Source organism: Stomoxys calcitrans, chromosome 3, assembly GCF_963082655.1.
Source record: "Stomoxys calcitrans chromosome 3, idStoCalc2.1, whole genome shotgun sequence".
Lineage (NCBI taxonomy): Eukaryota > Metazoa > Arthropoda > Insecta > Diptera > Muscidae > Stomoxys > Stomoxys calcitrans.
The window spans coordinates 94,446,740-94,460,220 of record NC_081554.1 but is presented as its reverse complement, the minus strand read 5'-3'; the positions used below and the strand labels follow the sequence as shown (position 1 = coordinate 94,460,220).

Sequence of the window (13,481 nt, the reverse complement as noted above, 5' to 3'; positions counted from 1 at the left end):
TGTTGGGAAATAATTTGTTGGAATAATTTCGCGTAATGTTCTGATGTTTAAGAAAATTCAAGCAAGTATTTTCTGCGTGTATCTAAACATGAAATTTCGTATTGTATTGGGTTGCCCAAAAAGTAATTGCGGATTTTTTAAAAGAAAGTAAATGCATTTTTAATAAAACTTAGAATGAACTTTAATCAAATATACTTTTTTACACTTTTTTTCTAAAGCAAGCTAAAAGTAACAGCTGATAACTGACAGAAGAAAGAATGCAATTACAGAGTCACAAGCTGTGAAAAAATTTGTAAACGCCGACTATATGAAAAATCCGCAATTACTTTTTGGGCAACCCAATATTTGGTTAATCTTTGCATTATTATCAAAGCTATCAAAAAAAGCCTATGGTACTCTTGGTATTCTCTTGGCTCTCAGTATTCTTAATGTATCCACATCTATGATGGAGGCATTCATTGACCATAACTTTAGCAACACACTATAAGAACTACTATGAGAAACAAAGGAATAGTAAAAACGGACCCCCTATCGTTGAGGACCCACGCAAACGAAAAACGGACCATGATTTGCAGATCTGCACCTGGAATGTCCGCATCCTCTATAGAGAAAGTGCAATATACGCGCTGGCGGATGCATTGGAGAAATACAAGACAGATATTAATTCCATGGCAGCCGGTTGCACGTACCGGAATGACCCGATGAAAGCCTTCATCGGCAAGGGCTGCCGCCTCAGTGTACAACACACTGCTACAACAACAACTACACAGATATCACCGCCTTACAGTAAGAGTGCCCTGGATGCGTACGGAAGCTCATAATGACAAGATCTAATGACATCCTCTTGTGAGGATGAACTACTGGTGGAATCAGAAGACGAGGCTAACGCAACAGTGGTGGAGGTTCTGAATCCTGACTATGATCCGATTTCTGCAGATAAATATTTACAATATGAAGGCCGCTTCGGCGACACTAAAGGTCCTCCTGATAGCAGGGGGATTTGACGTGGTTCGTATCCAGGAACCATGGGTATGTGGAGGAAAGTTCGTGGACTAAAAGTTCCGGGATTTAAACTACTCAAGGGTACGGGGAATGGGAGACATAGAGCCTGTATATGCAAAGAGTAGTCTAAATGTTGTTCTTCTTTCGTCGCTCAACATCGAAGATTCAATACGAGGGTTGGCTTTTATAATTCGGGTTTAGAGAACACAAAAACAAATATTAATCATCGAAAATCGCTTTATTGTTTTTCAAAACATTCCTCATTAAGATCTATACACTTTTGCATGCGTTTGAACCAATTGTCGAAGCACTTTTGCCATTGAGGTATCTCCAAATCTGATCGAGGTATCTCCAAAGCATGCATTTTGAACGCATTAACCGCTTCTTCAGGTGTCGAGAAACATTAACCTCTCATTTTATTTTTTACGTACGGGAATAAAAAGAAGTCATTCGGTGCCAAGTAAGGACTATACGGCGGATGGCTCATCAAATCGATGTTTTGAGTGCTCAAAAATTCAGTTGTTTTGTATTTTTGAAGCATTTCTTTTGACCAATCGACTGGTTCTGTTCCGTTTGCCAGAACCGCCTTCATCATCGGTCAGTGTCGGTGAGGTGTAACCGGTGCTTGGAGTGGGTACATTTCCGTTCTTGCTCTGGCCTAACTTCGCTGCGGGAGTATAGTCATACTGGCTATGTCGCTAGGTGCTGTGCGAACATAGCCAGCAGTGGGTCACAAGCGTCGCCGTCGTCGCCTTCGGCGTTCTCGTCGTCGGACTATGTGACCCCCCCGACCTCTCCCGTACGGCAATTTATGCAAAGACAGCACCCTAGCCCTACTATTGCCAGGCCAGTGTCGGGAAATGTATCGTTCTTGCAGTTAAACTGCAATGGACTGCGAGGCAAGATTGATGAGATTGTAGATTTTATGAGTCAGAAGAGCATATCGGTCGCAGCGATCCAGGAGACAAAGCTGACTAACACCTGCAGCCTGCACAGTTGTCACGGCTACAATGTGCTACGTAAGGATCGCTCAAGGAATGGAGGTGGGGGATTGGCCTTCGTTATACACCATTCCGTGCAGTATAGACCTATCTCGCCTGCGCTTGACGCTAGTGACCCATACATGGAATGTATGGGGGTAGCAGTCAGGTCTGGTACTGCCGAGATAGAGATATACAACGTGTATATACCGCCGATTGGTAGCTGTGTCCCGATTAATGGCCAGGCCTACAGCCCCGACATAAGTGGGTTGCTATCTGGCCATAGTCGTCTGGTTCTGGGGGATTTTAATGCACATCACTCGTCATGGCATTCTCCCCTAGGTAACGACCAGCGTGGCATAGCTTTGGCAGAGCAGATAGATAGCTCCACGTTTTGCACGGTGAATGAGGATGCCCCCACTAGGATTACGAGGAGGTGCAGCAGCTCGCCAGACATCTCAATCGCATCCCCTGATCTCCTGAGTGACATATCCTGGCAAGCCGTCATCTCTTTGGGGTCAGACCACCTCCCCATAATCCTCACCATCGACCGACCACCCGACTTCATAACCTCTGAGCGCCGGACGTTCATCAATTACAAGAAGGCCAATTGGACTGGCTTCAGAGAGTATACCAATCGCCGCTTCAATGAACTGCCACCCCCCTCTGATGTGCTTGTGGCCGAGAGGAAATTCCGAGACATCATCAACGCAGCAGCCGCTCGCTTTATACCAGCCGGTCGAATACCGCAAGTGCGATCCAATTTCCCGGCGCAAGCAGTGGTACTCGCAGACGAGCGTGATGGGATTCGTGCTATGGACCCCGCTAACCCCAGAATCAGCGAGCTGAATCTGGAAATAAACAGGGTAGTCAACGAACATAAGCGGAATTTGTGGCTGGAACACTTGGAGCAATGTAACTTAGGCACCGGTGCAGGCAAATTGTGGGCCACTGTTAAGTCTCTCTCGAACCCCGGTAGACGGGACGACAGGACCTCAGTCACTTTTGGCGAGTTAACCGTGACTGATCCGAAGAGATGCGCCAGGTTGTTCAACCGTCAATTTATTGTGCATCCCGAGAGAGACAGGGCAAGGAGGAGAGCCATTCGCCGTATTCGTGGTCTCCGAGCCGATGAACAGCCACCACAATTTACCGTGGGCGAAGTTACAAATGTCATCCGTGGCGCCAAACCTTCCAAGGCGTTGGGCCCCGACGGAATCTCTACATTGATGCTGAAGAATCTGGATTTACCTGGAGTTGAGTACCTTACCACTGTCCTTAACCTGTCATTGAACACTCTTATAGTTCCCGATGTCTGGAAAATGGGCAGAGTGATCCCGTTACTGAAGCCTGGTAACGACCCGAGTTTGGGGGAGTCGTACAGACCGATCTCCCTTCTCTCACCAGTGGGTAAGACGCTTGAGGCATTACTCCTTCCGAGCCTCGTAGGAGAATTTCCATTCGCCGAGCATCAACACGGATTTCGGAGACTGCACAGCACAACAACAGCTTTGCATGCCATCACCACACACATTTGCCGTGGCTTCAATCAACCCAGGCCATGTGATAGGACGGTCCTCGTGGCACTGGACCTATCGAAGGCATTCGACACGGTCAGCCATGCCAAATTATTTGAGGACATCGCCAACACGTCCCTCCAGCCAGGCCTGAAACGTTGGGTCGCGAATTATCTGTGTGGCCGCCAGTCATTTGTGGAATTTAGGGATAAGAAGTCAAAACACCGTAGAGTGAAACAGGGAGTTCCCCAAGGTGGGGTGATATCTCCGGCTCTGTTTAACCTCTACCTATCCTCCATCCCACCTCCTCCAGACGGCATAGAGATCGTATTATATGCGGACGACTGTACGATCATGGCATCAGGCCCCCCACCCATTGATGACATCTGCGATAGGTTGAACGTCTACCTCAACGAGCTTGCCTCATATTTCGCTGCAAGAAATCTGAAGATATCCGCCACCAAATCTTCAGCCACACTGTTCACTACAAATACGCGTGAGGTGAATTCTGAGCTGTCTGTGATGGTCGATGGAGAAATGATTCCGACCATCAAGTGTCCCAAAATACTTGGCGTCACATTTGACAGCTCCTACACTTTCTCCCCACATGCCACAGCAATCTGCAATAAAGTCAAAAGTAGAAACAAGGTCCTCAAGTCACTCGCTGGCAGCACTTGGGGTGCAGACAAAGAAACCTTGTTGACCACGTACAAAGCAATTGGCCGGTCTGTGGTAAGTTATGCAGCGCCAGTGTGGTCACGTCAACTTTGTGACACGCAGTGGAATAACATTCAGATCTGTCAAAATGCCGCCCTCCGAACTGCGACGGGCTGCCTCCTTAGTTCTCATGTGGACCACCTCCATCAGGAGACAAAGATCCTACCAGTGCGAAGACATAACTACATGCTGTCTAAGCAATACCTTTTGGGCTGTTATCGCAGAAATCATCCAAATCATCATCTTGTGGATAGATACCCACCGCCCAGAAGCCTTAAGGTTGATTTACACGATCTAGAGCGTGAGGTCCAGCGCTACAAGAGAGAACCTCTAGATCAAGCGGCATATCAAGCGGGTCTGAACAACATTCATGCAGACACGGTAGCAGACGCGTTAATTGGCTACCGGGTGAATGTAGTCCTTGGAGAACGACCGCCACCCATTGCACCCGAAGAAATCGACCTCCCCCGGCAAACCAGAGTGGTTCTGGCTCAATTACGTTCCGGCAGATGCAGCCGCCTCAATTCCCACAGAGCTAGGATTGGTGCCGACGTGCAAGATGTATGTCCCGATTGTAACCAGGGACCGCACGATACACGTCACCTGTTTAACTGCCCGGCCAGACCCACTCGACTTAGACCCAGATCCCTGTGGACGCACCCCATCTTAGTCGCGGAGTTCCTGGGTCTTGACACTCAACAGAATCAAGCAGACGAAAGATAGTACACAATAAACTGCTACAACAACAACAGCAATTCAAAAATTGTGTGGGATCTAACGCGAACAAAATTTTTTGACGGTCAAACGTTCACGATAGGTCATGATGATCTTGCAATATCAGATGGCGCACAGCATCAATGGCTTTGAGACGACAACTGATTTTGGATGACCTTCACGAAATTCGTCTTGAAGTGACGAATTTCGCGACGAACCCATACCATCGGTTGCCATACCATCGAATTTCCCATACCATTGATAAACACTGGTCATTTATAGAGTTTCATTGCCAAACATTTAATTAAGTTCATCGATGCACTGTTGTTGAGTAAATCCACGTCGAAAGTTGCAAAAAATAATCGCACGAAGATGTTCACGATTTATTTCCATTTTTTGGGCGAGATGAATCTTTTAAGTTACTATAAACAACACAAATATCGCTCGTATGTCAAAACGTTCTGAGTACATAAAACCTCAAAAATGTCAAGTTTTACGATAGAGCTGTCAGTTGGCAGATTGCAATACAAGGGTTGTCCAATCCCGAAATATAAAATTCTACCTTGAAATAAATAAGTTTCACCACGAGTCTCATTGTAGGAAGTGATGCTAATGCACATCACCAGATATGGGGATGTTCGGCTGTCAACGAGGGGTTAGCTGCTTATCGAATATATTATAGGTGGCAATCCGGCAATTTGTAATAAATTATATTACCTTTGTATCGGAAGATATTAGTGGAAGAATATGCGGCTGGGATGTGTTGGATAACCACAGCATCTTTGATAATCGTTACATTAGTTTCAGCTTTGGAGAAAATACTGCAGAAGAGTGGAAATGCGCATTGGGATAAATTTCGGCACAAATTCTGCACGCTATCCCTTCTAGACCAGAAAAGGAAGTGGAAACTGCGGAGGATATAAACATAATGGCCAAACGTATCACAAAGGCGCTAAATGACTCGCTTGGGCAAACAGCGAACGCCATGATGGACCCCAGATGTGGTTAGTCTAAGGAAGGACTGCAAAAAAATCTTCAACAGGGCGAAAGCCATAAGAGCTATGAAAATAAAAGGGCGAGCTGAGAAAGGCTCAGAATAGATCCTGGGTGGAATTCTGCAGCTCCGTGGAGGATACATCTGAGGCTGTTAGGCTAAGGAAGATTTTGCCCCCTAGACCTTTTGCGGCGGGTATATAACTCAGAGAATGTATGGACAATGTCTAGTGGGGCGACTCTAGAACTACTAGTTGATACACATTTCCCGCGAAACTCTCCAGCGAACAACGTGGCACCAGAAGAGGTTGCCACTGTATCATACCTCGGTTCGAGGTTATTAGGAAAATTGTGTCTGAGCCGAAAATCCTTTGGGCGAAAAGAACTTTCGACTCCTTAAAGTCGCCAGAACATGTATCAACAGTTGAATTACAAACTGTGTCTGATAGACTGGTTCCTCGGATTAGGGAAATATACTCTGCTTGTATAAAATTAAAACATAAATTAACAGTAATTCATAAAATTTTTGTTACAAAAAAATCAGGAATTAAGTTGAAACACAAACCTTACTGCTCTGTTAAACACGAGACGCAGTTTTCTTATAACCGACCTTACAGTACCAAAATAAATTACGAATTTGGCTTTGTTGTTGTAGCAGTTTTTTGTGATCTATCTTTCGTCTGCTTGATTCTGTTGAGTATCCAGATCCAAGAACTCTGCGACTAAGATGGGGTGCGTCCAGAGGGATCTGGTTCTGAGTTGAGTGGGTCAGTTAAACAGGTGACGTGTGGGGCAGTTAAACAGGTGACGTGTGTCGTGTGCTCCCTGGTCACAATCGGGACATACATCTTGCACGTCGGCATCAATCCCTGCTCTGTAGGAGATGAAGCGGCTCCATCTGCCGGAACGTAATTGAGCCAGAATCACTCTAGTTTTCTGGGGGAGGTCAATTTCTTAAGGTTCAATGGGAGGCGGTCGTTCTCCAAGGACTACATTAACCCAGTAGCTGTTCATCCCATCTGTTGACGTGTCTGCATGAATGTTGTCTAGACCGACTTGATATGCCGCTTGATCTAGAGGTTCTCTCTTGTAGCGCTGAACCTCACGTTCTAGATCATGTAGGTCTACCTTAAAGTTTCTGGGCGGTCGATATCTATCCACAAGATGGTGATTTGGGTGGTCTCTGCGATAACAGCGCAAAAGGTCTTCGCACTGGAAGGATCTTTATCTCCTAATGGAGGTGGTCCACATGAGAACAGTGGAGACAGCCCGTCGCAGTTCGGAGGGCGCCATTCTGACAGATCTGAATATTATTCCACTGCGTGTAACAGAGCAGACGAGACCACACTGGCGCTGCATTACTTATCACAGATCGGCCAATTGCTTTGTACGTGGTCAACAAGGTTTCCATCAACCATCACATTCAGCTCAGTATTTACCTCACACGTATTTGTAGTGAACAATGTGGCTGAAGATTTGGTGGCAGATATCTTCAGATTTCTATCAAGTTCGTTGAGGTAGACGTTCAACCTACGCAGATGTCAACAATGGGTGGGGCACCTGATGTCATTATCGTACAATCGTCCGCATATGATACCATATTTGTGACGTCTGGAGGGAGTGGAATGGAGGGTAGGTAGAGGTTTAACATTGCCGGATATATCATCCCGCCTTGGGGAACTCCCTGTTTCACTCTACGGTGTTTCGGATTCTTATCCCAAAATTCCAGAAATGGCAGGGACGTGTTGCGGTGATGGCATGCAAAGCAGTTGTTGTGCTGTGCAGTCTTCGAAATCCATACTGATAGTCGTCGAATGGATATTCTCCAACGAGGCCCGGGAGGAATAGTCCCTCAATCGTCTTGGCTACTGTTGTGAGAAGGGAGATCGGTCTGTACGACTATCCCTTTTCGAAGTTTCAGTAGCGGGATCACTCTGCCCATCTTCCAGACATCGGGTACGATAGAGATTAGGTCGGGTCTTAACTACTTGGATGACTTGGCGCCACGGTACATTGCGATGGCTGCCCATCGACTCGGAGACCACGGATACGACGAATGGCTCTCCTCTTATCCCTGTCACTCTCGGGATACACAATAAATCGACGGTTGAACAACCTGCCGCATCTCTTCGGGTCAGTCACATTTACGTCACCATAAATGAATGATGTCCTACCATCCCTGCTTCCGGGGTTCAGGAGTGACTTGAAAATGTTTTTGCTTCTTCCTTGTGCATGTACTTAGGAAACAACTTTGGCTTATTTAAAAACAAATGTTTTTATGAAAATGAAAAGTGTAGGTAATCTGTTCTTTACCTTGATCGGTGACTATGTTATTTGCAATTTATACTTTTTTCAATTTCTTTACTTTAAAAATTAATATACAAACTATATTTGTTCTGTTTAATTTCACAAAAATGTTAAAATAGTTTTATAATTAACTATCTTAGGGTAAAGCCTAATTATTTTATTGTCAAAAATCTTAAGGCTCAATATGAGACACTGACCCTCAATACGCATAACGTATACTCTTAAAGATTACTCAACTTACGTTTTCACAATGGCACACTCCTTTGACGCATTTTCCTTTTCCTTGGGTCTCACCGCATTTATTAGTTCCCCCACCGCAAATTTCATCCTCACAATCTGGGCCCACCCATTCGCCATGGCACACACACTGGTGACCCACACATTTACCATGACTGTGACAATTATTAAGACAATTGGATATATAGTAAGAGGCCCGGAACCCATCTAGAACATAGTTGGTGTCGCTATACATAAGAATCAACATCTGAAATTGAATTATATTATTATAAATTTTGTGGAACACTCCATAAGCGTGTACTACTTACACTTCCACTTCGCGCCACCAACCGTTGAGGCTGCGTACGACCACTGAAGCTTCCAAGCAATGTTGAATTAAAGGAATCACCATCGTATACATAAATGTAATCATATGAACATTCAGTTCCCATTGTATGGAACGTTAAAGTAATGAATTGACTATCATTCCGGGCCTTTATCAACCATTCACAGTGCGAATCCTGGGTGTAGTTGAATCCAGCTGGACCATCGCTTATTTCCCCGTATTCCATTGTGAATACCTTCCTGCTGCGGTCGCAGGGAGCATGATAATGAATTTGTTGCTGTTGCTGCTGACTGGGGGTTAACAAAGTAAGCCGCTGCTCCCCTAGCGCTGCTTTGTTGATAATAAGCAGCGTAAGCATCCATATTAAAATCTTAATTGAACGCATTTAAAACCCCTCCGTAAGCGAGTTTTTTTTATAAAACTAGTTTTTTTAATGCAATCTGATTATACGAAATCATTTTCTTAAGATTGTCAAGCGAATTTGTTGTTTTTTTTCGTCTTCTTTGGCAGAGGGTAATCACTTAGCTTTCTCAAGGTGTGGGGATTGAGTCTTTGGAGCTTATGTTATAGCAACCCAACAACCCTTGATAGAATATGAAATTTTCCTTAAATTTATTAATATATTGCACTAGTACGTACGTACAAAAACTTAGTTTAATATCTAAGTTTTATTTATAAAAAAAAAACATAGGGATCCCAAAGTCGACTTTCGACTAATTGATTAGTCGACATTTGTGTAGAAACGCCGAAAAGTCGAAGTCGACTTTCACGGAATAAAATGTCGAATAATCTATTAAGAAGACGAATAATAGCTTTTGAAGTATTGTAGATTAATCGAAAAGAATGCTGCAAAGCAAGGATTTAAAAAGGTGGTCTCACGCCGGCCAGGTGGGGCGGTAAAAGGTCGATCGGCTTGATGACAAGATGGAGGATTGCACCATATGATTTGTGGTTGTTGTACATACCAGGCCACCTTTAATTGTTTCGCCATGGCTGCAAAGTAAGACATGTGAACAACTGAGTACAATTTTCGTGGCATTTTAGAAAAATGCCACGGGTTGCTGAGCTAGGTTAATGTATTACATGTATCATAGATGCGCTTTCGCTATTAATACCATTCAAATACAACATACATACCAACGCACGGCCCTTCAAGCCATCACACCTAATATGGTTAAAAAGTCTTCTAACCAAAGACGACCGCGTCCCATAGTGGTTGGTGTGTGTTTCTATCTTTGGCTTTCCTTTTCCATTTGCAACTCCGATAATTGAGCTCGTCTCGAAAGAGAAACACACAAATATCGTAAAATTTAATGATCTTCGTGCTAACAGGCAAAAAAAACTTGAAAAATAAAAAATTCGGCAGAGCCTGACCAGGATTCGACCCTGGTCACACGGAGCAAGAGCCATTGCCGTTGTCTTAGCGTTCGAAGCCATCAATACAACTTCCAACAGATGCGCAAAAATCATGCGTAGTACGGAAGAAGTGTTATTTGTCACAGAAAGAATATCTGTCATTACACAAAAATACATGCATTGGGAAAAGTGCAGCTAATAGACAGGGTTGTATAGATGCGTTTTCGCTTAATTAATAATTAATTAATTCGCTTAATTAAAAATTAAGTAATTAATATGATTCAAATACAACATGCCAACGCTCGGCCCTTGAAGCCATCACACCTAATATGTCTTCTAAACAAAGACGAAACGCGTTCCATAGTGGTTGGTGTGTGTTGCTATCTTTGGCATTCTATTTGCATCTCCGATCATTGAGCTCGCCTCGAAAGAGAAACAAACAAAGATTGTAAAATAATAAAACGACAAAACCAAAGGTCCAATTCAGTTATTTATAAATAAACCATCCAAATTTAAACTTCAGGAGCAAACAAATTTTTAGAAAAATTAGCACCATAAGAGACAATGATATAAGACTATATAAAATCAAGGACATGAAATGAATTTGTGATATTTTCAAATATTCTATCAGGATGCACTTATAAGGTGAAGACATGCGAACACCTGAGTAAAATTTTTTATTTTCTTTTTGAGTTTGTAACAAATCTAAATGTCAAATGCTTGTTAACACAGATGTGATTTTATCTAAAATTTTAAGACGTTTTATTTGGTCCGATATTGCACACATAAGCTACAAAATCAGGATTCACTGAATAAGGTTAAGCCAAGCGATCAGCCGATATACTTTTTTTTAATATTTGACAGTACTTGGCATTGAGGATGTCAACTTGTTCTCTTTTTACATTCATTCTTTGTTTACGTTTTCTCCTATATGATGACATTTTCAATCGTCAGATTTGACATCCTTAATGATGTTTATGGGGCCTATTCACTTTATGTTTTTGCATGTGACCTAACCTTCTATTAGTGAATCCTGCTACAAAACAGTGTTATAATAAGAAAATACAAAAATAAAATGAATTTGAAGAAGATTAATTATAAAAAAGTTTATTTCTTGAACCACTTTGACGCATTTGAATTTACGGTATTTGCCAATCAAGGTAGTTTTTTGTTGTTGTGCCAATAACACTACCTCTTAATTGTACTATGCTATCGATTTTAGAAACACGTTTTGTTTTTGGTGACTGAAAATGTGACTTCATGGCGAAACTATTAAACGTGTTCTCATTTGTACAACAACCACAAATCATATGGTGCAATCCAACATCAAGCTGATCGACATTTTGCACATACACACAAAGAAATTTGTGTGTGTTTATGCGTATGCGTACATGGGCAGAGAATATGCGAGAAAGAAGATGACAACAAAGAGAATGCAAACAAAAATCTGATATCTTAACATCGTTAAACCTGACCGGCTGTAAACAGCTGTTCGCTGTGCGCCTTGGTTTCAGACCAAAGCTAGTATAGACAGGTTTTGCAGATTATCTCAAATCAAGTGAATTTGGGCTCTAATGGTTCGAATATCATTCACGTGCACATCTCTCAAATCAATCAAATCTAGATTTGCGAAGAGATTTCGAAAATCTCATGTTTTGAAACGAGGTTTCCCATACATTTTCGGTGCGGGCAAAACTACTTATTTGAGGTTCAGTTTGCCCCAATTCTTAGGTACACGGAAAAAAGGAACCCCTCATATAGTCATCCTTTTGTGGCAAATTGAACACACGTGCATTTTTTTCCTTTTTTCAATTTCTCGAAATATTTTATATTCGCAAAAACCAAACCTGAATAAAAAAATGCAACCAGTGCTTAGTATTTCGTTTTCCAAGTATTTTGTTTTCTTGTGAATAACCCAAGTAAACATGAAAGCATTCACATCAATGTTTGACATTAGGAATTTTGTCAAAGTAAATAATTGAACTCAGCTGTTCGCATGATCATACCTTTAAGCATGACATAATTACCAGGTAGAGTAACGCAAAGAGCAGAGTACATTTTTTTTCTCGCGAAGTGCAATATATGTCAACGAGTTTTGGCAGTGCGTGTGAATTATAGTTAAAAACCATACCACACAAACAATTAAAAACGGGGCGAACTCGTTACATACACAAAATCAGAGTTGCACCAATCACCGATTTTGACAGATAGTGTACTCAAACTTTTGTTGTTGGGCAACTGCCACTACCTGTAAAAGAATATATCTTGGGTTTTAGTGACCTTGCAGGATTCACTCAATAAGGTTAAGCCAAGCGGTCAGTCGACGTACAATTTTTGGCTGTACTTGACATTGAGGATGTCAACTTGTTCTCCTTTTACTTTCATTCTTTTTTTACGATTTCTCCTATTTCATGCAGGATTCACTGAATAAGGTTAAGCCAAGCGATCAGCCGATATACTTTTTTTTTTAATATTTGGCAGTACTTGGCATTGAGGATGTCAACTTGTTCTCTTTTTACATTCATTCTTTGTTTACGTTTTCTCCCAGGATTCACTGAATAAGGTTAGGCCAAGCAATCAGCCGACATACAATTTTTTGAGTTTTTGACAGTAGTCGGCATTGAGGATGTCAACTTGCTCTTTGCTTACATTCTCACATTCGTTGATGGTTTGCATATGTCATTTATTTAAATTTGAATTTTGAAATTTTTAAAGCTAAATATCGCAATTTTCAAGACTTTAGCGTTATTGCAACTAAGGATTGTCAGACGGACGGACATAATTAAATCATCTTAGAATTGTTCGACGATCAAGAATTGTAGTGTGCGGCCTAATGTGCGACCCTAGCGACATCTGTTAGCGGATAGAAGACCGCCAGCGCCATCTGATGGTTTTAATTCGCCTCTGTCAACGAAAGAGACAGCCAGCTGACACCAATTGACAATTATGGCTACCACCATATGTTTTGTTGGTGCCCGCTGGAAGTCAAATTTGATGATGGAGGCGAATCCAAGCCAAGCCGGCCGGTGACCCAAGGAAGCTTCTTTCTTTTTCGATTGGGACTTGGCAGCGTACGGAGGTGGAGTGATCAACAAGAAAAATACGTAAAAGAAAAGACCAGAAATAAATTTGGTAAATGTGTTTTATTTAAATTCATATGAATGTGAAAAAAACGGATTTAAACAAAATAAAAAGGACAGTTTTTTAAAAAAAAAAAAAAAAGAAATAGAAAATTTGAAATGCCTGAAAAGTGAAGAGACGATACATAAAGAGCCAATTGAAATGGTAACGTAAAAAAAAGAGAAGACAAACTTTGTCAAAAATCTGAAATGA

At 42.3% G+C, this 13,481-nt stretch overlaps 1 protein-coding gene across 2 annotated transcripts in view; it reads right to left on the bottom strand.

The window, feature by feature from the left end:
* The window catches only part of LOC106086571 (multiple epidermal growth factor-like domains protein 8), a 53,652-nt gene extending 44,225 nt beyond the window's left edge, over positions 1–9,427 (bottom strand). For both annotated transcript variants that reach the window (XM_013251300.2, XM_059365459.1), the window contains exons 1-2: positions 8,776–9,427; positions 8,472–8,714 (exon numbers count right to left, since the gene is read on the bottom strand). In XM_013251300.2, coding sequence (XP_013106754.2) covers positions 8,472–8,714; positions 8,776–9,177 — 645 coding nt within the window. In that variant the 5' untranslated portion in view covers positions 9,178–9,427. The remainder of the gene's footprint in view (positions 1–8,471; positions 8,715–8,775) is intronic.
* Between the last annotated feature and the right edge of the window lie 4,054 nt (positions 9,428–13,481).